General features: G+C 48.2%; 1 protein-coding gene across 4 annotated transcripts in view; it reads right to left on the bottom strand.

The window, feature by feature from the left end:
- Positions 1 to 3,346: 3,346 nt before the first annotated feature.
- IQCA1 (IQ motif containing with AAA domain 1) overlaps positions 3,347 to 26,041 on the bottom strand; it is a 153,442-nt gene continuing 130,747 nt past the window's right edge. For 2 of the 4 annotated variants that reach the window (XM_042950630.1, XM_042950626.1), the window contains 4 exons: positions 15,897 to 16,074; positions 9,349 to 9,587; positions 6,765 to 6,931; positions 3,347 to 3,945 (listed from right to left, as the gene is read on the bottom strand). In XM_042950630.1, the coding sequence (XP_042806564.1) occupies positions 3,897 to 3,945; positions 6,765 to 6,931; positions 9,349 to 9,587; positions 15,897 to 16,074 (633 nt within the window). In that variant the 3' untranslated portion in view covers positions 3,347 to 3,896. Of the gene's footprint in view, positions 3,946 to 6,764; positions 6,932 to 9,348; positions 9,588 to 11,888; positions 12,081 to 15,896; positions 16,075 to 26,041 lie in introns of those variants that run through there. The other 2 variants (XM_042950629.1, XM_042950631.1) reach the window with 2 other exon arrangements.

A 26,041-nucleotide genomic window follows, 5' to 3' on the forward strand; every position in this document is an offset into this window, starting at 1 on the left:
CATTCCTCAGGGCAGGCCAAGTGCAGAGCCACCAAGAGCTTTAATTCCACTTTAATCAGATTCCATTCCATAGAACACTCTCTTAATGAGGGTTAATGACATTAATTACTGTCCCCTTCACTTAGGAACATGCTCAAGAGGAGCTAAATGCCACATAATGGCCCAGGAATAGCTCAGGCCCCAGCAGAACTCCCGAGAAGAATCTACTGCCCTTCTTTCCGCCAGCCCCCTCTGCCCTCCATCCCACACATCTCCTTATTTTCCCTTCCTCACGTCATTCCTCCCGTGTCCGTGTCGGAAGCACGCGATGTTACATCACCTTTCCAGGGGATTTGGGATTTCACACACCTACCCCCGATGGGCTCAGAGTTCCAGAACCTGCCTGGTGGATGAGGACGCAAATGGGCGTTCTCCTGCAGGACAGGTGTGCTGGGCACCTCTTCTGAGGGGAACCCAGCAAGAGCTACTCAGATGAAAATGCGCAGGTAATTTGACCTGCTGATGTCCCTTCTAAAGTTTTATCTCACAGAATTTTCCCCCCATACAGGCCCACCAAGATGGATGTATGAAGGTATTCATTGAGGCATTGATGGAACACAAAAGACTGGACGTAATCTAAATATGTGTCAAAGACTGGGTATGCTGTAAAATAAATAATTATGCTATCTATCTATCTCATCAATTTTTTTAACGTTTTTTAAATTTATTTTTGAGAGACAGAGCACGAGTGGGGGAGGGGCAGAGAGCGAGTGAGACACAGAATCCAAAGCAGGCTCCAGGCTCTGAGCTGTCAGCATAGAACATGACGCGGGGCTCGAACTCACGAACTGCGAGATCATGACCTGAGCTGAAGTCAGACGCTTAACAGACTGAGCCACCCAGGTGCCCTTATCTATCTATCTATCTATCTACCTATCATCTGTCTATCTATCTATCTATCTATCTGGATTACACTATATCCATAAAAGTGGGGCATTATGTAGCTGATATAAAATGAGGCCAATCTATGTGTGCTGATATAAAACAATACCCCAGGTATTGAAAAGAGCAATGAGAAAAATATATGTCTGATATGTAATCATTTGTGTAACAAAAGTGTGTAAAATTGTGTAAAAAATATCTATGTGTGAGTATACGTGCCTGTCTCCATGCATTTCCTGCCACACACCCAAAGCAGGAGGGCTCCTGTGGAATTGGCAGGGACATACAAGGGGTCTGCTCGTGCAGAGCAGAGGGCATCTGTGAGTGGGGCAAAGCTCGCTGGGGGTGAAGGGGAGGAAGCGTCGTAGCTCTCAAGGAACCAGGAGGTAGAGCTGGTTGAGTCAAGCCACGGGGAACTCAAGTGAAAATCTAGCACCTTGAAAGACGGGAGGCCATAGTTTGGGAGAAGATGATGTGGCCAGGAGAGATCACGTCTCCATGTGAACGTGCTTTGGGAAAGAGCAGGAGACACCGAGGACGGAAGTTAGGTCATCCTTACCAATCACTCTAAAGCTGGGCTGTTCAATGCATTAGTCACACTGGCTACACGAAGCCATTTAAATTAACAGTGGGGTAAAAAATCCAGTTCCTCAATTGGACCAGCCACGTTTCAAGCACTTAATAGCCATGTGTGACTATCGGCCACTCCTGCAGGTGAGCACAGACCTCAACCACCATTTTGATCGCTGCGGGAAGTTCTATTGGATGGGGGCTTCTGCCGTTCAATTATTGTTTTTTTTTTTTTTTAAAGTTTATTTATTTATTTTGAGAGAGAGAGAGAGAGAGAGACATAGAGGATGTGCAGGAGGAGCTGAGAGAGGAGAGAGAGAATCCCAAGCAGGCTCTACGCTGTCAGTGCAGAGCCCAACCCGAGCTCAAACTCAAGAACCCTGAGATCATGACCTGAGCCAAGATCGAGAGTCAGATGCTTAACTGACTGTGCCACCCAGGTGCCCCCAAATTATTGTTTATTAAGCTTTACCAACACAGATTTTATGAGTTATGACCAAGTGTGCTGGTCATGAAGAGAAGACCAAGTTCCATGGTACTGTCTACTTGTAACATTTCAATAATGTTTATTTCTTTACAGCCCTCGTGATTTTCATTTCTTTACAATCCCGATCCCATTCTTTGGTAATGAGCATCAAGTTCTAGAGCCTTGAAGTCTCTTCTTGAGTCACAGCCAAGGGTCAGTTTCCCATGTGACGTGATAGGAAGGGTCTTGGTGCAACCACTCAGGACATGTGGAAGTGAGGTTGGGTGGCCACTGCCCAACTCTCCGGCCACTTTGGGCTTTGGCCAGACACAGGCTGATGCGGGTAGTGGGGGGCAGGCCCACAGTCTGCGGAAACTGGGGTTCCTTCAGGAAGAGGAGGCAAGTCTGTGGCAGGCCAGTTGGACAGCTGGGGTTGTTGATGCGCACAGACCGGGAAGCTGCCTTTCTGTGTGTGCAGGGGACATCCCCAGCACACGGGCCCGTGGCCACCTCTCTCTGTCCTACTTTGTGCCCGTCTCCTGTGCAGACACAGGCTGAGGGGGTTGTGCTGGGGGCCAGAAGACACCCAGAAAGCACACGTGGTCTTAGGCATTGAAAAGCTAACTTACCAGGAATCTGGGAAAACCCAGAGAGCCAGCTTGGTCTATACGGAGGGAGATTCTACAACTTTCTCTGGCGTGACCAGAACCGTCGGATAGGATATTCTGAAGTTTCAGATGAAGTTCCTTTCAAGTCTGCTTCCTCTGATGGCGTTCTCACCACAACTCTGAGGTGAGTTACTTACTGTCTTCCACCAAATCACCTTTCATATTCAAACAAAATTTAAATTTATATCTTGATCCTTATTTTTCTATTTTTTTCAAAGTTAAAAAGAGAAAGAGAAAGAGAGAGAGAGAGTGAGTACATGTGCAAGCAGGGGAAGGGCAGAGAGGGAGGGAGAGAGAATCCCAAGCAGACTCCACACTGTCAGCATGGAGGCAGAGCTGGATGTGGGGCCAAACTCACAAACCATGAAATCATGACCTGACCCAGAGCCAAAAGTCAGATGCTTAACCAACTGAGCCACTCGGGTGGCCTTAGTCTTGTTCTCGTTTAGCATTTCTTCCTTCTTCATTCAGGTTTCCTTTTCTCCACATTGACCCAATGTTCCCACAGTGCTTTTCTGCCGCCATTGGCCTGCCCAAGTTCCCATGCTTCCCAAGAGCAGCAGGCTGGGAGTGAGGAGAACTTTGGTCCCATTGTCCCAGATGTCCGCTGTGTGACCCTGGGCCCTAGTTTCCCCACCTTCAAAGTCAGAAGATGAAACTTGTGAATTTTAAACATCGTTTTTTGTCTTTTTTAGCTTCAGCCACCAAATTACTGAGTCAGTTCAAAGAAAATGGTTTTTATTCAATTATTTAAAATACATTAATAGAGCAAAGACTTAATATATCAAACTATGTGCAAGATAATATGCGGTATATACGGATTAATAAAAAGCTGGAGTGCTGGTGACAGACTCAAGGTACCTACTAGTTTGTCAAATCAGTGGATTTTCTAAATATCACATTTTAGTTTTGGTGACTGGTATTGATGAGCTGGAAAGATTGTGGAGTGTGTAATGAGTGGATTTCGGTTATATAGAAGCTTTATGTAGATTAAGAGACAGTTACAAGCTCTAGAAACAATTGCTATGGACGTTGAACTTGGTGTACAGCCTGCAAAGATCGGAGTGAACGCAGGGGCGGACGAACTCGCGGCGTTGGCCTGGGTCTTCTTCAGACAGGCGATGGTGAACCTTTTCCCTGGCAAGCCAGGACCGCCTCCATCCCTGAGACACTCGAGGATGGTTCCTCAGAAAGGCATTACTTTTTCGTCTTCTCCTTTTTTCCTTTCTTTTCCTTCTTTTCTCCTTTCCCCTTTTCAGTGGTCCCTCCTGTTAGTGCCAAGGCTCGCTTTTTACCCATAGGGGTTTTGGCATACCAGTCCTGAAATAAAACAGATTTGTAGGAAAATATCAAAATGACACTCATGCACCAAAATAATTCTTTTTTTTTAAAGTTTATTCATTTTGAGAGAGAGTGTGAATGAGGGAGGGGCAGAGAGAGAGGGAGTGAGAGAATCCCAAGCGGGCTCCGAGCTGTCAGAGCAAAGCCCCACGCGGGGCTCGAACCCACAAACTGTGAGATCAGGACCTGAGCCGAACCCAAGAGTTGGGTGCTCAAATGACTGACTCCCCCACCCCCCCAGGTGCCTCCCAAGGGAATATTCTTAAAAACAGAGAAAAACTTGCTAAGAAGGAAGGGGCAAGCAGCCGTTAAACTTTGGGCATTTAATGTATATTTAATACAAATTCTTTCTCAGTGGGTTTTCCAACCTGTCTTTTAACTTCCACCTCAAGGAGTTAACAGTTTCAGAGAATCACAGACCAAATCTGACTAGCAGCCCTTCCCAATTAGTCTCCTATCTTTCTGGGGAATCTTACCCTATCCTGAGGGCATGGGCTTTCTTGGTCATGTGAATGGCCCTCCATGGTTCACACATGGCCACCAGAAGCTAGACTGCTGGCTACGCGGGGGCCACGGGGAGGCCACGTAGACACGCCAAGGGGGACTGTTGAAAACATGGCAGAAATACTGGAGCCAACATGCCAACTAAGCGCCTTGTGGTTACAACTGGTCCTGAGAATGCATTTTCTCAACCTTCACTTTTCATTTGAAAGCTAAGAAACATTTTAGTTCATAAACTTTATGGTAGTAATAGTATTTCACTGAGTGACTATCCTACAAGTGGTTTCTCAATTCTCCTATTAATGGGCACATAAGTGGTTTCCAACTTTTTGTGAGGAATGATGTTGACATGCACAATTTTTATATATCTCCTTGTAAACTTATGAGAAAACTCTGGAGAATATCCAGAGAAGTAGGCTTCCTGGGATGGTAGGGCACGAGCATCTTCAATTTTACTGAATATTTCTAAATTGTTCCCTGGAGTGGCTGTGAGGGGGAAGATAGCTCAGTCTTTGTAAGTCTTAACGTGTCTTTATTCCTTCCTGTCTCCTGGGTGCTAGTTTAGTTGGGGATAAATGTTGGGCCTACAGTTACTGTTCCTCAGCACTTTGCAGAAATGATCGTCCTGTCTTCTGGTAGGGATTGCTGTTAAAGAGACGCCTGGCCTCTCCATTGTTGGCTTTTTATAGGCAACCCGGCATCTTTGAAGACTGGCTTATTGTCTTGTTTTTAGGTTCACAATAATGTATGTGAGTGTGGATTTATTTTTATTTGTCCTGCCGGTCACTTGGAGTTTGTTTTCAACCTAAGAATTCATGTCTTTAATTCAAGAAAATTTTCAGCAAGCATTTCTTTAAATCATTATTCCTCTGATATTTCTTTTATTCTCTTCCTCTAGAACTTCTGTTAGCTTGGGTGTCAATATCTTCAAGGTTCTTATTGCAGTTTATAGATTTTTATCTTTATGTTTTCCTGTGCTGCTTCCAGAGGGAGCATCCTCCAATCCATGAATGTGCTCTTTGACCATGTCTAGTCTAGAGTTCATACCTCTCTTACTTTTTTTTGGCCATTTAAGTTATATATTTTTAATTTTTTTCAAAGACTTTTATTTTTAAGTAATCTCTACACCCAATTTGGGGCTTAAACCCACAACCCCAAGATTAAGACTCACACGCTCCACTGACTGAGCCAGACAGGCAGCCCTATATTTTTTATATCTAAGCTTTCTTTTTGTGATTTTCCCCCCATTATTATCTCTTATTCCATTTCTGCCTGTCTCTGTTTCAAAACTTTGTGTACATCTCTAATGGAAATGAGGCCTTCATTTATTATTTTGAACACCTGAATTATATTAATTTAAACTCTTCGTCAGGTTGCACTAGATTTCCTCAAATGTTTTGGAATTTTTATTTTCAGGTTCATTTTGAGTAGGAGGCTCTGTTTTGGTTGTATTCGTTGTATCTCCCTTATTTCTCCCTCTCTCACAGTGCTTCTACACAATTCTGTGAAGCCAAAATCCGGAAGCACGTCTTATAATGACGCTCCTCGGTGACGTCGACATACCACAGACCTGGAGGAAGGAGCAGCAGGTATAGTCTCTTTTCGTTTCCTAGCCCTGATTTTTCTCTATGCTGCTTGCCTTGTCTGTGTGTTTGAGATTTATCTTTGTTTCTGTCTGGCACTTGGGGATTTTTCTCATCTTTCTTTTAGCTTTGGCTCTGTTTTCCATGTAAGGTGAGGTGGCCACGTATTTCAGGTGATGAACTCCTACTAATTTATTTACATACAGTATTGGGGCATCTGGGTGGTTCAGTCGGTTAAGAATCTGACTCTTGATTTCCGGTCAGGGTTCATGAGATGAAGCCTGGCGTCGGGCTCTGTGCTGACAGTGTGGAACCTGCTTGGGATTCTCTCTCTCTCCCTCTGCCCCTCCCCAGCTTGATCTCTCTCTCCCTCTCTCTCTTCCCCCACCCTTGCTTGTGTGCTCTCTCTCACTCTCAGAATAAATAAATAAACTTTATAAAAAAGAATATGGTCTTTGTCTTTGGCCTACAGTTTGAATTTCAGCTCTGCTCCTTTTTAGCTATGTGACTAGAAGCAAATCATTTTGGCTCTTTTTTTTTTTCTGCTGTAGCAAATTACCACAAACTTAGTGATGTAAAACAAACCATTTATTATCTTTCAGTCTTAAAGGTCAGAAGTCCAAAATGGGTCTCACTGGGCTAAAATCTAGGTGTCTGCAGGCTGCGTTCCTTTCTGGAACACCAGGGGGAATCTATTCCCTTTCCCAAGACCACCTGCTGTCTTGGCTCGTGGCCCCTCCTTCATCTTCAAACTGGCACCGCGGGGCTACTTGGAGTTCCCACGGATCCTTCCCAGGCTGCTGACTTTCTTGTTCTCTCTTCTGATTGCTTCTTCCCCTTTTTATGATTACACTGGACTCACCAGTAGAAGTCAGGATAATCTGTTTTAGGTTCAGCAGATTAACAACTTTACTCCATCTGCAACCTTAGCTCCCCTTTGCCGTGTAACCTACTGACAGGTTCTAGGGACTCAGATGTAGACGTCATTGCCGGGGGCACTATTCTGCTACCACAGAATGACTCTGTGACTCTATGACTCTCTATGACTCAATTTCCTCATTTGAAAACTGGAGGGATTATGAGGTCTAAATGAGTTAACAGAGGGCCTGGTACATAAGTAGTCACAAGTATTAGCTAACATTATTAGGATTATTACTAATATGTTTTTAAAGATTGTTTATTTTGAGAGAGACGGAGATAGTGCGAGTGGGGGAGGGGCAGAGCGAGAGGGAAAGAGAGAGACTCCCAAGCAGGCTCTGCACTGTCAGCACAGAGCCCAATGCAGGACTTGAACCCACAAACCGTGAGATCATGACCTGAACCGAAATCAAGAGCCAGATGCTTAACCGACCGAGCCACCCAGGTACCCCTAACGTTATTAGGATTAGTACCATTATGATCCTTAAATATTTTTTCCATCGTGTCCACGGGGTAGGGTATGATGTGTTTGGAGCATCGCCAGGACCCTAGTCTGACACGTCAGAAGCACGGTTAGGTCAGATTTCTCAGGGCAGAAGTGATTGACTTGATCACCAGCAGCTACAGCCACAGCATCACGTTATTCAGCACTGTGAAAGCGCCTGTCCATCTATTCGATAAATTTGCCACTAAACGATTTCATTGGGCCTCTAGTTGGGGCCTGGCACTGTCTCAAGCTCTCGAGCTATTGATAAGAAGCAGAAATTGAAGGGGCGAGGGGGCTAGTAGTAAATGGTGGTAAAAAATGATTTCGTTTCCTCAAAAAAAATGAATAAAGTGATCAGATATGCCAAGAATGGAAGTGAAAAGCATGTATGTTCTCATCCAGGTTATACAATGGTGGCGCGCCCTTCTCTGGAATAAGTGTGATCACTTACAGTTACTGGACCTCAGGCACCTGTGACAGAAAAACGTCTACAAATCACTTCGGACAGTTAAAAAGCCGGCTAAGAGAAAGCATGGGTTCTGCTACCCTAAACCCAGCTCCTCAGAACAAGGAGGAAGGTGATTATTTCAGAAGGGCAAATAGAAATCGGGGATTTCAGAAGAGAACGCGACGTATCACGTGCAGAGGATAAATATTTGCAATTAATTCTAACAAGGTGAAAACAGTTAACAAGAGCCTTGGTTCAAATCCTTGGCAGGAATTCCAGCTTGGAGTTGGAAATATTTCTTTTCAGTTTTGCAAACTATAGCTGCCAAATCTGGCCTGCTGCATGATTTTGGAATAAAGTTTTATTAGAACGCAGCCATGCCCATTCATTTACGTACTGTGTGTGAACGCTTTTGTACTGTGATACAGGATTGAATACTTGTGACAGACACTGCAGGGCTCTCAAAGCTTAAAATATTTGCTATCTGGCCCTTTATAGAAACATTTACCAATCCCTGCGCTGGATCATTATTTTGGCGATCAGTATTGTGACTATTTTCTACCTTGGACTGAAACGTTAGTGGCAAAAGCAGGAGGGAATCATGGTTTTCAGAGTTGGTGGACAACTATTATATTGCCAAGGGAAGTTTTCCTAATCTCAAGCAGGCTTCCAGACACAATAAGGCTTAGGCGAGAATTCTGATTCTTTTTCCGATGATTGCAGGGCCAATGTTGCGGTGGGTATAATCACACGGATATAATTTCCCTCCCTTGTTTTCCCAGTTGGCCAAGGAAACTGCCTCCCGGTCCCGAAAGTGGACACAACTATATTCACTTTGATTAGGAGTGTGAGGTGTGCCCGCTGGCCTGGGCACCCAGGACTCTAATGTTGACTTGCTTGCATAAGGCACAGAGCTCTCCACAACTTCCTTTCCTCCTATAAAGCGGGGATTTGGAAGAGCTTGTTCTCAGTTTCCTCCAGATCTAAAAAATTCTATGAACGTCACAGAATGGGATAAAATATGGGCTAAAACCAGCATGGGCTTGAGATGCACCATTTAGGGAATAGTATTCTCTATGCACAACTTGTTCCATTACATGAAATACAAAGGGCGCGACACATGTACGCATGGATGTGTGTGCATGCCTGAGAGTGTGTGTGCATGTGTGCGAGTGTGTGTGTGTATGTTTAAATCCAGTGGTTTTGAAGCTGCTATTCAATTCTGCAATTCGGCTGTTAGTTTATAAGATCACAGACCACATTTTTTCCTAAAATCGGGAAGACACATGTTCACGGGCAAGACTGGAAAGAATGTGCGATCGAAACATTTCGAGTTTCCAAATTTCATTGTGTATGACACATTCATGAAACTCAGGAACCAGAGGGAGGGGGTCATGTGACAGGTGTTTGTGGCTGAGACAGGGCCACACGGGCGTTCCATTTACCTTAAAGCTCTCTTCTTCCTCCTGGTACACCGGGCTCATCCTGGTTAGTGCTGCCACGAACTCCGCCGCCACAAGTGGTTTGTAATTTTGCCGGTGGATTCTGCGGTCCGTGAGCACGCCTTTAACCACCTGGACTATGTGTCCTTGGGTGAAGCCATCGGTGACCTTCGCCAGGCAACTAATATTCAAGGCATTAGTAATGATGCCTCCATTGCGTTGAATGATCTGTTTCCACAGAACTGTGGCGTCCAAGATGGCGGAAAAGACACAGAGAACCAGGGTCACCACAGAGAAAGAAGGATTTTCTAGTTCTTGGTACAAAGTGGCATCTCACCAAGAAAGGGATGCACAGGAGGAACACTTCATTTTATTTGTAATTCAAATGAGCAGGAAGCCATAATAGCTAAATACTTTTTTTCCCTCTGAGTGATTTGCAACCATAAGACATACATATTGATGGCCCTGAGGTCCTAGATCCGCAAGACAAGGAAAAAATTAAACCACATTCAGTATAGTTTTAGTGTGGTACCTTCTAAGATGTTCAAGATCTTCCAGAATTGGAAATTCAGATAAGGGTATATATGAGATCTCTGCTCATCAGAATATTACATTTTCCAAAGTGTTTGAGTAGGAGCTTGACCTTTTTAAAATTTTTTTTAGTTACAAAGGCTTTGTACATTATTTTTATATGTGGAATTGGAATGCAGATTCCAATCTCCATTCATCACCAGTGGGTTCAGTTCCCTCAGGGTGCAGTTTGACCTGTATTCTCTCCCCCAACCCCAACAGCTGTAAATGGGCAGAGGTTGACTGAAATCCCCCCGGTTGGGTGCCCGGTTGTTCTCTGGGTTAGTGTAACCTGGGGAAATAGATTTCACTTAGAACATAGGGAGGGTGTGAAAATGAGTTATGAAATTACTCAACTTTAGATATAGACTGGACTCCCACACAGCATTTCAAATATTGTAACACTTAGAGTACTACATCCTTTCCACATTAGCTGTGCCCAGTGAGGAAAGGTGACGCATTGCTAAGACCACGTGTCTCAGAAAGACTCTCAGTGCTGGAAAGATCTGGTCAAATGCCTCCCGAGCATTGTGACCTTCTTTGAGGAATATTCGAAACAGTTTTTTTAAAAAATGACCAATAGTGGGTCCCCGGGTGGCTCAGTCGGTTAAGTGTCCAACTTTGGCTCAGGTCATGATCTCATGGTTCATTGGTTTGAGCCCTGTGTCAGGCTCTGTGCGGACAGCTCAGACCCTGGGGCCTGCTTGGGATTCTGTGTCTCCCTCTCTCTCTGCCCCTCCCCTACTCACGCTCTGTCTCTCTAAGATAAACATTAAAAAATGGAAAAAAATGACCATTATTATATAATCTGAGCACTGTCAGGTCTGGTAAATGACTAGCTCATCCAAATACATTGATCCAAAAACACTTGATAAAATGAAAAAGTCTAATTACTGTCCAGGAATAGAATGACCTTCAGCGTATCTATGAGTCACATCATAGAGTCGGACTTTGGGTCATGAGTCTTTTTAACAATCCAACTCCACCGTCCTCTTTGGTGGCGAGGCGGGGGGGTCGTCTTTGGCCTTGATGTCAGCTGAGTTGTTGGAAGGGGTGCATGTCCCCCTGGGGTCTGCAGTGTCTCCCAACTGTGCCAGGTTGGGTGTCATGGACCATACGGACCACCAGGTTGACCTAAAGCAACATCCAACCCTCTGGATCTACTCTCCTGCCTCCGTGGTGGGTTTGTTTGGGCTCTAATCCATCTTTGCTCGCCTGTAAAATGGGAGTTGATTTACTTCTCAGGCTGCTGTGAAAAATACATACAAGAATTTAGACAAAGCACTGTTGTAATATATGGTGGGCACTTTATTTTCTGTAGCTGTATTGCTGTTGTTGTTGTAATTATAACTATAATTATTATTTGTCATTCCATTTTGTACCAAAGTTTCCTAATGCTCATTAAAACGTCAATTATAAAAGATAGCATGAAATAAATACAGAACATGTCAAAGAATGTTTATGTAAAACAGATCAAGCAGGTGAGGATTACCCTTAGCTAGATATAACTGAGGAAATGTTAGAAATCAGAAGATACAACCCATAGGAAAAATAAGAACAATGACCAGACGGCATCATCCCTTGGGATCTAGTGTGTCCCCTGTCAAGATTTATTAGAACATCGAAAAAAGGTGCGAACAGGTCGGGATGGTGACTCTGGAAGCTGAGGAGAGGGCATGCTTTATGTGGAGTCACAGGATATAGCCCCTAAAGCTGAGGACCCAGTAGGTACCCCAGACTGGAAACTCAGACAGCTTCAGACTTGTGCACCCGGGCAAACTTCTTACCCGTGGCACGGAGTGGACCAGTCAGTAAGCAGTCGGTAAACGCAGAGGGTCTAGGATCCCAGAAACCAAACCCAGCTCTCATCCCTGCCACCCTGCTAGGCTATGACGGTCACAGCCTATCAACACGAGGGGCCTCTCCAAGTAAAGATTCTTCACAAATGGAGCAAACAACTACAATTACTCTGGTCCATTAAGTACATGTGAACACACGATTGACTCTTTAAAATGTATGATACTTGATATTTATGTAGCGTTTTGGTCAAGGTACTCCCAAATTCACAGATCGTTGATTTCCCCCCGATGCTCACCATTTGTTAATGGAGGCACAGTAAGGGGACTCGGGAAGCAGTCACAGCTACGGCAGGACATAGCCACAGCCTTCACAGGAGCCAGGGAACGGGAAGGAAAGAGGATCAGTTTGACTTCTCATATTGGATGGACTAGACTTGCCTTTAAAAGAACGGCTTCCACTGCTGTTACAGAGCCACCAGCTGTGGGGCTAAGAGGGGAGTCAGATGCAGAGTAAGTCACAACCTGAGGGGCTCACTGAGATGGGAACCCCACAGGGAGCACTGCAGCCACAGCTGCCGAGCATCTGGCCCAGCAGGTGCAGGCGGAGAGGACAAGAACACAACAGACACGGGGCTGGCGGTGGGTGTGGTGATGGGGGGGCCAGACCAGTGGAGGAGCTCACTGAGGGCCGCCGAGGTGCTCCCCAGACCAAGTCCCATATTTGCCTTCCTTCTCCTGGATGTGAAAGGCTCCTCGCTTCTTCAGATGAGTCAACATTCTCTCTCCCTTCTTTAGGCTGAAAAGAATCTGGTCTCTGAATCCCCTTCTCTTTTTCTGACGTTCCACACGGATTCTACCCTGGCTCCCAACTGCGTGCCTGGGATGATGTAGTGTCTTAAAATTCATTGTTTAATTTGTGGTTTTACAAAAGCACAGGAAGGGATAATATGGTTTGGATGAGCTTCTGAAAATCGGAAGACGTGGACTGGACTCATCTGACTAGACACTGGGTCTGGGGTGGGGGCCTGTGATGAATTGGGATATTAGTGAAACAGATCCCTGGGAAGAGAGGCCAGAGAGGAAGGCATTAGGGACGTGGGGAGAGGAGGCCCAGAGGGAATTCTGGGGACTAGTCAAGGCATTAATCAACCTTGCTGGTGGATTTTCTTTACAGACATTTAGAAGGAAACAGCTTGATTTGGAGAAAGAAGGTAGATACTGAATTCTACTTGGTAAACATTAAGGACTGTGTTTCCTCAAGCTGACCCACCCTTCCCTCCCCAACCCTGCCTAGAGGGATCTGAGAAGCAGGATCATGAATGTTCCCGAACACCTTCCATGCTCTGCTGCTGGTAGAGAGACGGCCAAACAGAGGCCCAAGTTATAGATTTGCAGTCCACGCTTTATGGGCTGGAAGAGACCACTTTTTGATCACTGCAAAGACAGGAACAGTCTTTCTTTAAGATGGATGCCCCAGCCACTGGGGCTATGAAAACTTCAAGGTCACCAGAGGAAATGCCAGACGGCATTGATGATGTCAGCAAGAATGGCGGCCTGAACAAATCACCCACCATGGGAGAAATATGTGAGAAGCACGTGGTTTAGTGGACAGAGCCCCGGGCCTGAGAAAAGTCCTGCACGCAAGGTTCTCATCTGCCCACAGGTGAGGGGATGCTTTTTCCTTCCTCCCCTGTGATGCCGCCACGGGGAGATTCAGATTGGAAACTGCAGTGTGATCTGTGTCCTAACACATGCCCAGCGTTCCATAAAAACAAAAAAACCCACAACTGTCCTTGTTATAACACCAACAGCTTCATTTTTAAAGGGCCTATGGTTTTGTCAAACAGTAGAAACTATTCAATCCGAAGTCAAGAATAACGCTCTGGTGCCTTAAAATTAATAACACCCTACCTTACTCCATTCAAATGGCTTAAGATCTATACCTACCATCCAAAAGTCTGTGGAATTGGGAGAGGAGATCTGACCAACCAGAATGAGAGCGGGAAAGTTCCGAGAAGGCCAGGAGGATGGGACGCTCTGCGCTGACTCACGCGCTGCTGGCACCCACCCCGTTGTGTGAGTCTTTCCAGGCAGGGCCACGCATCCCTGTGTGCTTGAACTTCACTGGGGCCATGGGAGGCATCCTGGCCGATGCGACACGAGTGAAACGACAGCTGGCCCTTCTGGGCCCCGTCCCTAAAATCTCCTGTGAGATACTCTCTAGTGTCTTCTCTATTTTCCTTTTGTGCTAGCTGAACGCGAAGGTCCCCGTGGAGGGCCTGGTGGCTCTAGAAGATGGAGATGCCACTAAGATGATGAAGAAACAACCGAGACCAAAGTCCTCCTGTACTTTGTGGATAACATTGATGTGTGAAGCCAGGATCCCAGTTTATCAAGATAGAAATGAGCGCAAAGGGCACATGGAGTGGCTGAGAAGCTAGAAGTTTATTCTGTGTGGGGGCTAGAAGGTCGTCCTTTAGCAGGTAACATGGGCCGGGAGCTTAAGACCAACCGGAAAGGCCCGCAGAGCCCCTGTGTTTTGGGGATGCTATTGTGACTGGGGAAGGACGGATGGAAACCAGGTTTGACCTGGTCCTTTTCATGACTTCTCTTGACGTTTAACTGTTACCATATAGCCGCTGCCTCATCCCCACTACTACTCCACTGGGAGCAATTTCCTGCACATTCCATCACCATCACCATCACCACCGAACGTGCCCATGTGCCCACATTCTTGTCCATTCCATCACCACCACCACCTCTATTCCAAATCTACTACCGTGCCCATCACTGCCACCACCATGAGGGGTAAAGATGACCCCTCAACGGGCCACACCGCATTATTCACACCCTTGTATAGTCCACTGCCCTTGAATCTGGGCTGGCCTGGGACTTCCTCTTGACCGGTAGAGTCTGGTGAAAGCGATCGTGTGCGACTTCTGAGGCTGAGTCACGAGAATCCTTCCGGCTTCTGTCAGAACCTCTGGAAACGTTTGCTCTCAGGACGCTCTCTCTTGGGACCCAGCCACTGTGCTGTGCAAAGCCACACAGAAAGGCCAGGTGTATACCCTATCTGGTTGGCAGCCCCGCTGAGCTCCCCGTCAACAGCCAGCATCGGCCCCAACCACAGGAGTGAATGGCCATAGCTGTCCAGCCCAGTTGAGTCTTCAGATGAAGTCCAAACTGACACTTGACTGCAATATCCCAACATACTTGAAGGAGAACCTTATGGCTGAGCCCGTGAACCCTCTGAACCATGGGATGGAATGATCTGTTGTCTTAAGCCACTAGGGCGGTTTGTTACACAGCAGTAGATAACAGAAAACACTAGCACCCCACCATGGCCACTTGCTGCCTGGTCCTGTACTCCTTCTTCATAACCACGGCCACCATCTTTGTTCCCTTCGTGCCCGGCACCACCCATGCTCTCGCCGGAGCTGGGACGGTGCTGTGTGTTCTGCCGTCCCCTCAGATAAGGGTCACGGCGGTCCTGGAGACTAAACAGTCCTCTTCATAGACGAAACAGTGGGGGCTCAGGAGGTCAACTGAGCCGTCAAGGTCACCGGGCCATCCGGTGGCAGAGCTGGGACCCAGAACCGGGTCTCCTCAGAACTCGTATCCCATGGCCCTTTACGGTTTCCCTGCACTGCCTCTGGGGGCACTTGTTTCGTGTTATTCCCATTTAGAAATATATCTCAATACAAGTAGATCTTTAATTTGTCTACTCAAGAGGAAAAAACTGAAAAAGCTCTTGTTAACTTCAATGGTTATTACAAGTAAGTCAACAGGCTCTTGGACTAATACTTTGAGCCTGGAAAACTTAACAAAAATCAATCTGTGGAAAGAATAATGCTCTCTGAGAAAGACGCCATCACTGTGGGTCCAAGACGACTGGTGTTCATCTACCTGTTGGAAGAAAAGTTAGCACCCGCAAGGACTTCTGTCCCCTTCGGGGCCCAAAATAAGTATCCCTGTCCAGTTTCCTTTTGTCTTGGGTAAAAAGGACGAAGTTAACAACAGAAGAGACATGCACGTCTTGTCCTCGTGACCGGGCGGTTTGTATCTACGGCCCAGGCTCTGTGGACATCCCAGGGCCCCTCAAGGGGCACCCACCTTCCGGTCAGGCCCCCACCCTGGCCCCACCCTAGTCACGGTGCCCGGGAAGGGGCTGGAGGTACTTGCCGAATCTGGAAGCATAGTCTGGTCTGGGAACCAAGATAATTTTTTGGTAAACTTTGCAGAAGGATTGAAGTTCCGCATCGAAAGGCCGCTGTGTGGTCCCCACGATCAGAATCCTGTCATCCGGTTTCAGGAGTCTCAGGATTTTCGGAAGCTGTTTTTTCAGGCGTTTAGGTTCCATCTGGGAGAAGGGGAGAGAGGGGGAAATGAGGCCACGCGCAGAGACAGAATCCAGGACGGGAGGACACTCACTCTCGGAAGCACCGTGGCAAGCGTGGGTCACAGCGGCCTCAAGGCCCCGATTACACGATGCTCTGAGTTGGTCCTGAGCCCAGGCCATGATGTTTTTCCTGGCCTGGGTGGTTTGAATCCAGACCCTTCCTTTCCTCCACATCTGGCATCGGGACTTGGAAAGGGGGCAGGAAGGAAGCACCTGACCGATCTTTCTAGCCCCTTGACCCCCAGAATGGGACGCAGGGCCGATGTGCAAACGGAAGGAAGCTGGCTGGTGCCGGGACTCCCGGCGGTGACGCGCGTCCCTCCGAGCAGTTCTGAGGGTGAACCCGAGGCCGCCTTCACCGGCGGCCCTCACGGCGAGCCACCACAGGTCTGGATCTCACGTCTGAAAGACACCTGGTTACAGAAGAGTGTGAAACTTCTCTGAAGCAGTTTGGAAAGGGTTTGAACCTGTATCATTTTAGTAAAGGCCCAGCACTAATGAGGGAGAGGAGCAGGACGTGAGGTACCCCAGGGAGGAGGACTTCAGCTGTGGGGGTCAGATTTGGCCACGTCGCCATGGCAATGCACCAGCTTTCAATCAGCTCCCACCGCACAGCCACACGAGGAGGGAGGAGGACGACGACGCTTGGGGTGATGGAGACAGTGTCCATGGGGGAGCCCCGGGCACGGTCTCGGCCACTTTCGCTCTCCCTTGGCGAGGGGTGACGGAGCCAATGAGACCCTGAAAGCTGAGTGGGAGCGAAAGAAGCCCCCACGTGGCTTTTCTGGAGCAGAGCAGACCCCAGCTCTCACTGGGAACACCCAGCAGAGAGCGGTCCTGTGCGGCCCTGCGTGTCCCTGTGCAGCCCAGCCCAGAGACAGCCCTGCAGACAGGGAGGGCCGGTAATACCTGGGGGAGAGCAGGTGTCTGATAAATCCCGCTCTCAGGAATGAAAGTGAACGGCAGGGTATTGGAGCCACAGCTGGCTGATAGCGTTGGGTATGGTTTGCGGGGCCTCTGGGACAGGGACACTCCTGCTCCCCAGGAGGCTCTTGGTGGGCCCGGCAGAGCTGGGAGTCAGGGACGGGCCCATCATCTGCTGTGCACAGGGGAGGGGGAGTCAGGTGCGACCGAGTGCTGTGGAGGGCAGGGGTGCCCAGAGGAGAGGGGTGGGAGAGGAGTCCTTCCGGGCAAGGGCAAGGGGCTCCCTGGGGGCGCTGCACAGGGTTCTTCTGAAGCCCAGGGGTGTTCTCTGTGCGTCGTGGGGCTGTTGGCTGTGCAGTGCCCACAGCGGTGGTTGCTTTTGGTAGTGAGAAGGCCAGGTTCCATGTCTGGACTGACAAGGTGCAGGAGGGAGACAGTGGGAAAAGGCAGGAGCCTAGAGGCCACGGGGCCATTAGGAGGAAAGACTGGTAGGAAGTTGCATGAACTTGGGGAGCTCTGGTCCCAACCAGGCTTGAGACTCGAGGCCTCCGTTGGCGTCCAAGGACAAGGCAGGGAGCTGGTCTTCTCCAGCATTGACCCTGGACTCAGCACTTCTACGTCCAGGCTGGTTACGTGTCTTCCAGCTGAGTAATCCCAGGAAGGAGCAGCTCGTGAGAGCTTACTGTGTTCTAGGTACTCTTCTCTGCTCAGCATGGACTTCTCCACCTGGTCCTCACAACCTCCCCAGGAGGGGACAGTCCTCGAGACCCTGGGCCCAGAGAGGCTGTGTGACCTCCTGAGTCCCGGAGTTGATGAGTAGGACCCCGACTTCCAGACTGGCACTCCTCCCTCTGCTCTGCTGGGGTCCCCTTCCTCCCAGAGGGAACGTGCTGGGGGCTGGGGTGTCCCCCAAGTCTCCTTCCTGGGGAAAGGGCCTATCCCACTTGAGGGCTGCAAAGGAGACCTAAAATATATGTTTATTATTATTATATTGTATTATATTGTATTGTTAGGTTTAGATCATTATTATGATATATCCACATCAGCTTTATTAAGGTACAATTCACTTACTCTACAATTTATCTATTTAAACTGTATAATTTAGTGGTTTTTAGTACATTCATAGAGTTGCGCAAATATTGTCCCCGTCAATTTTAGAACATTTTCATCAGGCCCAAAAGACTGTACCCAGGATTAGGCAAGAGGATATCTACTTTCTGTCTCTACAGATTTGTATATTCCAGATATTCTACATAAATAGACTCATACAATATGTGTGTGTGTGTGTGTGTGTGTGTGTGTGTGTGTCCGTGGCTTCTTTCATTCTGCCTATTTTGGGGGTTCCCCCACGTTGTGGCATGTGTTAATACTTCATTTTGATTACTGAACGATAGCCATTGTCCGGAAAGGCCAGATTTTATTTATCCATTCATCAGTTGATGGGTATTTGGGTTGTTTCCACTTTTTGACTATTGTGAACAGTGCCACCGTGAACATTTCTCTTGGGCACACACAGGAACTGAGTTGCTAGATCATATAGTTACTCTATGTGTAACGTTTTGAAGAAATGTCAGACTACTTTCCAAAGTGGCTGTGCCATTTTATAGTCCCAGAAGCAGAGTGTAAGGTTTCCAATTCCCTATATGCCCTTGTGAACACTTGTTGTTATGTATTTTTCTTTTCGCTTTCTTTTTCCTTTTTTAATTTTTTAAAAAAATAGTTTTTAAGTTTTATTTATTTATTTTGAGAGACGCAGAGACAGTGCCAGTGGGGGAGGGGCAGAGAGAGAGGGAGAGAGAGAATCTCAAGCAGGCTCTGCACCGTCAGCGCAGAGCCCCATGCGGGGCCTGAACTCATGAAATCACGAGATCATGACCTGAGCCGAAACTGAGAGTCGGACGCTTAACCAACTGAGCCACCCAGGTGCCCCTCTTTTCCTTTTTTTTTTTTTTTAAATTAGGTATCCTAATGGATGTGAAAGGGTATCCCATTGTGGTTTTGATTTGTATTTTTCTGATGGCTGATGATGTTCAGCATCTCTTCGTGTGTTTATCTTCTTTGGAAAAATGCCTATTCGGATCTTTTGCCCACTTTTTACATTGGATTATTTGTCTTTTTATTATTGAGTTGTAAGAGTTCTTTATATGTTGCGGGTACAAGTCCCTTATCAGATAGATTCATGATTTGCAAGTACTTTCTTCCATTCTGTGGGTCGTCTTTCCTGATGATGTCCTTTACAGCAAAAAGGTTTTTAGTTTCGATGAGGGGCAGCTTATTTTTCCTTTTGTTGTTTGTGCTTTCGGTGTCATAGCTAAGATATCATTGCTTTATTTAAGGTCACACAGATTTGTGCTTCTATTTTCTTCTAAGGGTTTTAGAGCTTTAGTTTTTACCTGTAGGTCTTTGATGCATTATGGGTTGATTTTTGAATCCTGTGTAAGGTAGGAGGTCCAGCTTTATTCTTTTGCAGGTGGTTATCCAATTGTCCCAGTGCCATGGTTTGAAAATATTATACTTTCTCCATTGAATTGTTTTGGTACCTTTGTCAAATTGAAACTGGGAAGTGTTGAATACTCCAACTCTGTTCTTTTTGAAGATTGTTTTGGCTATTTAAGGTCCCTCGAATTTCCTTCTGGATTTTAGGGTTAGCTTTTCAATTTCTGCCAATAAGCCCGATGGCATCTGGATGGGAATTGTGTTGAATCTGCAGGTAGTTTGGGAATTCTTGCCATCTCAACAATATTAAGTTTTTCAGCCCATGAGGCTGATGTATCTTTCCTTTTATCTAGGTCTCCTTTAACTTTTTTCAACAATGCTTTTGGAGTTTTCAGAGTAGAAATCTTGTACTTCCTTTGCTAAATGTATTCCCAAACATTGTTTTGGATGCTACTATAAATGGTTGTTTCTTAATTTCATTGCACGTGTATGGAAGTAAGTTGCTTTTTGTATGTTGATCTTGTATCTTGCAAGCTTGTTGGACATGTTTATTAGCTCTAATGCTTTCTTTGTGGATTCCTTAGAATTTTCTCTATATAAGAGCATGCCATCAGCAAATAGAGATAGGTTTACTTCTTCTTTTCCAATATGAATGCCTTTTATTTCATTCCCCCCCCCCCCACCCCCAACTGCCCTGGCGAGAACCTCCAGTAAAATGCTGGAGAGAAGAGGTGACATTAAGCGAAAAGCCAAAAGTACGACATGACCTGTGGAGGTTAGTATGTGCCCTTTATCATGTGAGGAAGTTCCCTTCACTTTCTATGTCGCTGAGTCTTTTATCACGAAGGGGTGCTGGGTTTTGTCAAATGCTTCTTCTGAACGTATTGGGATGATGTGATTTTTGTCTTTTCTTCCAATGATGCGGCATATTACACAAACTGATTTTTGGATGTTAAACCCAGGGTAAATCCCACTCGGTCATGGCGTGTAATCCTTTTTCTATGTTGTTGGATTCAGTTTAGAGGGGACTTTTTGTAAAGTAATTCACAGCAGAAGAGGAGATGGAATTTTTATGGCAAAATGAATCCCGTAGGCTGGGCCTGAGGCCAGACCACCAGGCATCTTCCTGTCATTTCCTCCTGCGCCCACAGGAATCCAGAGCCTCGACCAGGAGGAAGCAATGGCCCTGCGTGATTCCACCCAGGAGAACAGAGGAGCTTAAAAGAGGGGAAAGCACAAGACAGGCATGATGGAATGAGACTTCCTGGAATCGTAGAAATGGCGCTCTGACCATGAGGATGAAGACCCGCTCATAAAGGGGCTGCTCCTTAATCCCCACCCCAGGTCTTTGCAGAAACGTGTCATCTCTCAGACCCAGCCTCCGGGCTGGCCTGGGACAGGGAGGGATGTTTGTTGGGCCTTTACTTTGATACTGAACCAGGCTGTGCACCAACCCCCCAATCCCCCCACCCCCCACAAAAGCCCAAGGAAGAAACTCCATAATAACAGGCAGATAATATAGCAAGTGGTTAAGTGCACAGATTTTGGTTCGACATATTTGATTGCAGTTTTGGCTCTGCTCTTGACAGTCGTGTGTCCTTGAGCAGGTTGCTCAGTTTCTCTGAGCTTTAGTCCCTACGTCTGAGAAATGGGGGAAATCAGAGAGCCTAACTTACTGGGATGCTGTGAAGATTGCATGGTATAATGCGTCTGTCTGACAAAGTGCTTGTTAAGGGATGATTTGTGTTTTCTTCTGAAATCCAAGTGCTGGTGGGAGACAATGCCGTGTCCACTCTGTTGAGGAGCAAGGTTTTTAAAGGGAAGAGACAGAAAAACTGGGGCCTTTGCAATTTGGAGGAGCCTAGCAATTTGCCAATAGAGCTCAAAATGACTGTGTAAAAAGCTCCCATCAGTTTCCATTATATTAGATGATAAGTCTTCCTCTGCTCAGCCCTGAGAAACTGCCTTCTGGGCCCCATGCCACTGAAGAAAGCTCTCTGCTGAGATTCTGGAAGGAGAGACCTCATAGGAATATCTACACCCGTGCCAGGAAATAATCCAAAGCGCTTAGATGAGGCTTGGAGAGTTTGGTGATATACGGGGTTCATTTTACCAGAATGAATCCAAAGCCCTCTTATGAAGAGTGGTTAGATTAAATAAAACCGACTTTTTGAAAATACAGGAGCAGCAGTTTGGGAACGGGTAGGGGGGAGGAGAGTTTGGACAGGCTTTGCAGCCCTGTGGAGGAGGTTTCCCATGGATGTTTGCATCTGAGCACAGGGGAGACCATGGGCTGGGGAGACAGTCATTGGTTTGGGTGTGGTTTTTCAAGCCATGAGACGGTGCCCAAGGAGGGCCAGTAGAGAGAAATGGGCCATGGGCCTGGGGTAGAAACTCAAGGAGACACAGAAGGCACAGGAGGAGGAGATACAGAAAAAGGTGTTGGTGGGGTATGAGGCGGCCAGGGCTATGGAAGCCAAGGGAAGAGAGAGTTTTACAAAATGGTGGAATGTAGCCATCTTGGACATGGCATAAAGGGAGAGCAAGGGGACCAAAGTGTGTGTTGGCAAAATGGATGTCAAAGAAGAACTTTTTGAGAGCAGTTTCTGCGGAATTGGAAGGCAGCAAACAGACGAAGGCGGGTTGAGGAGTAAGTGGGGATGGTGAGAATAGACCGGTCTTTTGAGAAGCTTGATGGAGAATAAAGTGGGTGGCAGGGGGTGACTGGGATGTAGGTGGTGCATGTGGGAGCTGCCCAAAGGCTGGTGGAAGGAGGACTGATCCCAGGGCCCCAGTGACGCTGGAGACTGCCACCCTGTGGGGAAGAGGCGTGCTTGTGTGGTCTGAGCCCATCCCCAGCAGCCTAGTTGCCATGGTGATGGCAGTGCCGTCCGCCTGTTCTGAGGCAGATGATATTGCTACCTGCGTGTCCCGAAATGGCAGGGACACCTGAACTTAATTAGCCTGTTTGGATAACAAATGTTGTTCCTGGGCCGCATCCAGAGTGACATCCTCGCTGATGGTGAGGTGTCGTCCCATTAGGAGCGGATGAAAATGAAAGGCAAGTCCGTTCAATCAGCACTCCCTTGCACTCGGGCCACCCCTGTTCCAGTTCAGAGGCCTGTCCATTATGCACGAGACCCTGGCGCTCATCCATCACGCCAGCCAACATCCCCACGGTCACCTGGCAACCTCCGCAGCCACCGCCTCTACGGCCGGTCCCGCCAGCCCCCACACAACTGTGTTATTGTGGGCAATTTCGAATCAGTGCTTAGCATCCGCACAGCAATTCCCATTTGCTTTTCTGCAGTCACCTCCACAAAGCCACACGGCCGCCAGCTCCAACAAAGCAAGAGATTCCCTCATGGAGGCCTCTTGCGACGTCGGGAAGGCTGCTAGACGAAGTAACGAAGGCTAATGGTGCAGAAAATGCAGCCGCAGCCTGTCTTGCCTCATTCCTAACGCCTTCGCCGCGTCCACAGACACCCGACTGGCTGTGTTGGGCCGCAGACGGTGGAGATGATGGGTCCGCTCCCAGGAGGAGGAGAGGGGAAGGGGGCTCGGCCCAGGCGTCCGCCTGGCTGGGGGTTTGTGAAGGTGGCAGGGCTGGGGCATACTTGGAGCTGGGCCATTTCTGAAGGTCTAGAGGAGAAAGGGCTTCTTGGGGTGTTGGGGATGATGGGAAGGGACAGGGGTGGGGGAATTCTGGAGCAGGGCACTTTGGGCTCTAAGGCCAGAGGGCCCCACGGGCAGTTTTCAGGATATGATCTGGAGTGGCCAGGGGTAGGGGAGGTGTGGCGGGTGGATGCGGGTGTAGCTGAAGGCCGCACGGTGGGGGGTTGGGGGGGCGGGCAGCATGGCTGGCACTCCGTGGCGTCCCAGCTGGGAGCACCATCCAGACGGGGAGCAGGACTTTCGGACACACCTTCTTCTGGGTCCCAGCGCTATCCCCAATCTGCTGTGGCTCTCTTGGAGCCTTTGTCCTCTTGTGCCAAACAGGGCAAGGCTGCCTCCTTCCTAGGGTTGCCGGGAGCTTCCCCGACAGAGGCGTCGTGCCCCCGGGAACCTCTTCTTCTTGTGCACGGGGGTCGTATGTGTGAGGCCTGGGGTCCCCGCACCAGGGAGCCTGGCTTCCCTGGGCAGAGCCAGGCTCCGTAGCCATCGCGGCCTGCCTGGACTTCTTCCTTGCTTTGCTGCTGATGACGGGGTGATCCTCATGTATTTTACCACCTTGGGAGGCCTTACCCTAAAGGCTGAGGCGTCTAGCGGGGGAGTAAGTCACCGTGGGTGAGACTTTTTTTCAGGGGGAGATTCTGGGATCCCTCGGGTCCAAGAAGCAGCCACTGGAGTGCCGTTTGTGCTGTAGCTGAGGGTGGTGGACAAGGCAGCCTCCTGCTTTCTTTGCAGGTGGACTTTCCTCTCCGAGCCTCAGTGCCTTTGGGACTGTGGAGCCTTTGGGACAGAGGCTGGACCACGGCGGAAGGAAGGCTGCTGGGTTTCCCTGGCGTGGCCGAGTGACCGATGAGACTGATGAGAAGCTGGCTGTGATGCCTCCCAGGTTCCTGTCCCCTGTGGATGCAGCTGCTGCCCTTAGCTTTCAGTGGTCACCTTCAGAAGGTAGGCGGCCAACGCTCGAGGCAGCTCCGGGCCCTGGTGGCCGAGGGACTTGAGAGCGCAAGTCAGGGGCCGGGTGTGGGCAAGAGAGAGCACAGCTGGACCAGCCTTGGCCCCAGATTTCCAGGAAGACAGTGGAGGCAGCACGAGGGACAGGCCCAGGACGTGGGGGGACACACATTCCCACGTACGTCTGGGGGATCACACAGTGATTCCCCCTCACCCCTGCGGTCTCCTGCTGGGTGGGTTGTGCACGCCCCCCGCGGCTCTGTCTGGGCCTGGGATGGCCCGGGCCACCCGGCCAGCCATGGGGACATTCTGCCTCTTGTCCGTCAGGTGTCCCGGGAGTTATCTGAGGGCCTGGTCCATTTTCTCCAGTGCAGTTAATTCCCCGGACAGACGACAGACTCTTCTAATGCAGAGCTGGACAGAATTAGGGTCTGATTTATCCGTCGCAAAGACTCTGCTACCAAAGGTCTTCATTTCCCACTGGAATCAAACCAGTCCGCGGCTGTGTTTGTGGGAACCAGAGGTCATGCTGTGTCCCTGGGAATCCGTGACAGTAGGGCCTGTTCAGGAGAGAGGTCTGGAGACGGGCTTCTGGTCTCTCCCCTCTGCCGGCTGCCTGCCTCGCCCACGGGATGTGTCTGCTGAGCCCGTATTTCGTTCCCCGCCATCAGCCCTTCCCCCAGTGCTCCTCTGGCTCTCTTACAGGTGAGCATTTCACCGTCGCCCTGTTCCCCACAGACTCAGGTGTGCAGGTGAGCCCATGGCTGTAAGCACTCAGAGCGGAACCACAGCCCGAGGGGGTCATGGCAGAGAATGCAAGGGGCGCCTCATGAACCCGGAGGCTGTGCTCGCTGGAGCCCTGTAATTAAGTAGGCACGGAAGTGGATGCCCAGAGAGGTTAAGTGACTTGCTCACGGCCACACAGCCAGCTACGATGAACGGCGTGGTGAGCCCAGAGCCCACGTCTCCTAGTCTCCAGGCCGATGTCCAGCGGGAGCGTGAGAGGCCCTTGCTCTCTCAGGACAGAGTTTCTGATGACGTCGGGTGTGTGACACCTTGGGTCACACGCGCCCTGCGTGTGTCTTTAGATCTCTGATCTGGCCCGTAGTTAACTCCTGTCTCGACGCGATCGTAGGTGGGGACTTTCTTCACTGCAGCAGAGTGGCCAGCAGAGGGAGCTAGCTCCCAGATTCCGGTAAATCATGAATGAGTCCTCTTAAGAGTTTCTAAAATGACAGGGCAATCAAGGCTCATTTGGGGGAAGAAAAGATTGAGCTTTCATTCTTTTTCCAAATCAGCTCTACCTGCTAAAAATGATGTATAATGCATAAGGATCGAAAGTGATTAAAATCCTTATGAATTTAATCAGAAATTCACAGTTAACCACTATTTGCTTTGTTGCAAATTGATGTCGAATAACAATCATGTGTATCTGCAAATTTTTTTTAACTTGTGGGAAATTTGCTGGTGATTTGTGGGGGGAAGTTCGGGGGAGGGGGGGCCGTTTAAAGGAGAGAAAAGGAGGAAGGAAGCAGTTGAAAGCCGGCTCCCTGGAGGCCCCAAATGCAGGCACTTAGCAGTTCTATAGAAGGCCTTTGTTCATAAATTTCAGGCCCTTGCTATTTATTATTATGAACAATAGGAAATCCTAATAATAACTCCTCTGTGTGCCATTTGCTTTAACTGAGCAAAATTCTCTGAATTGTTTCTTACCTCTGCGTCACATGTTTGGGTCCAAAGCTCTCCCTCCCCCCTCTTTCCACACTTTCCTTCTTCTTCTTCTTTTTTTTTTCCCCAAATTATTCCTCATCAAAGCAGACCACTGAATTTTTTCAAATGCAGACATGTATAGGGCAGAGGGAGACTGCCCTTTCATTTCCTTCCTCCCGTAAAAAAGACCTTGAAAAATGGAGACAGTTCCTGGTAAGAGTCCCCTCGGAGGAAA

The sequence above is a fragment of the Panthera leo genome, chromosome C1 (genome assembly GCF_018350215.1).
Source record: "Panthera leo isolate Ple1 chromosome C1, P.leo_Ple1_pat1.1, whole genome shotgun sequence".
Classification (NCBI taxonomy): Eukaryota; Metazoa; Chordata; class Mammalia; order Carnivora; family Felidae; genus Panthera; species Panthera leo.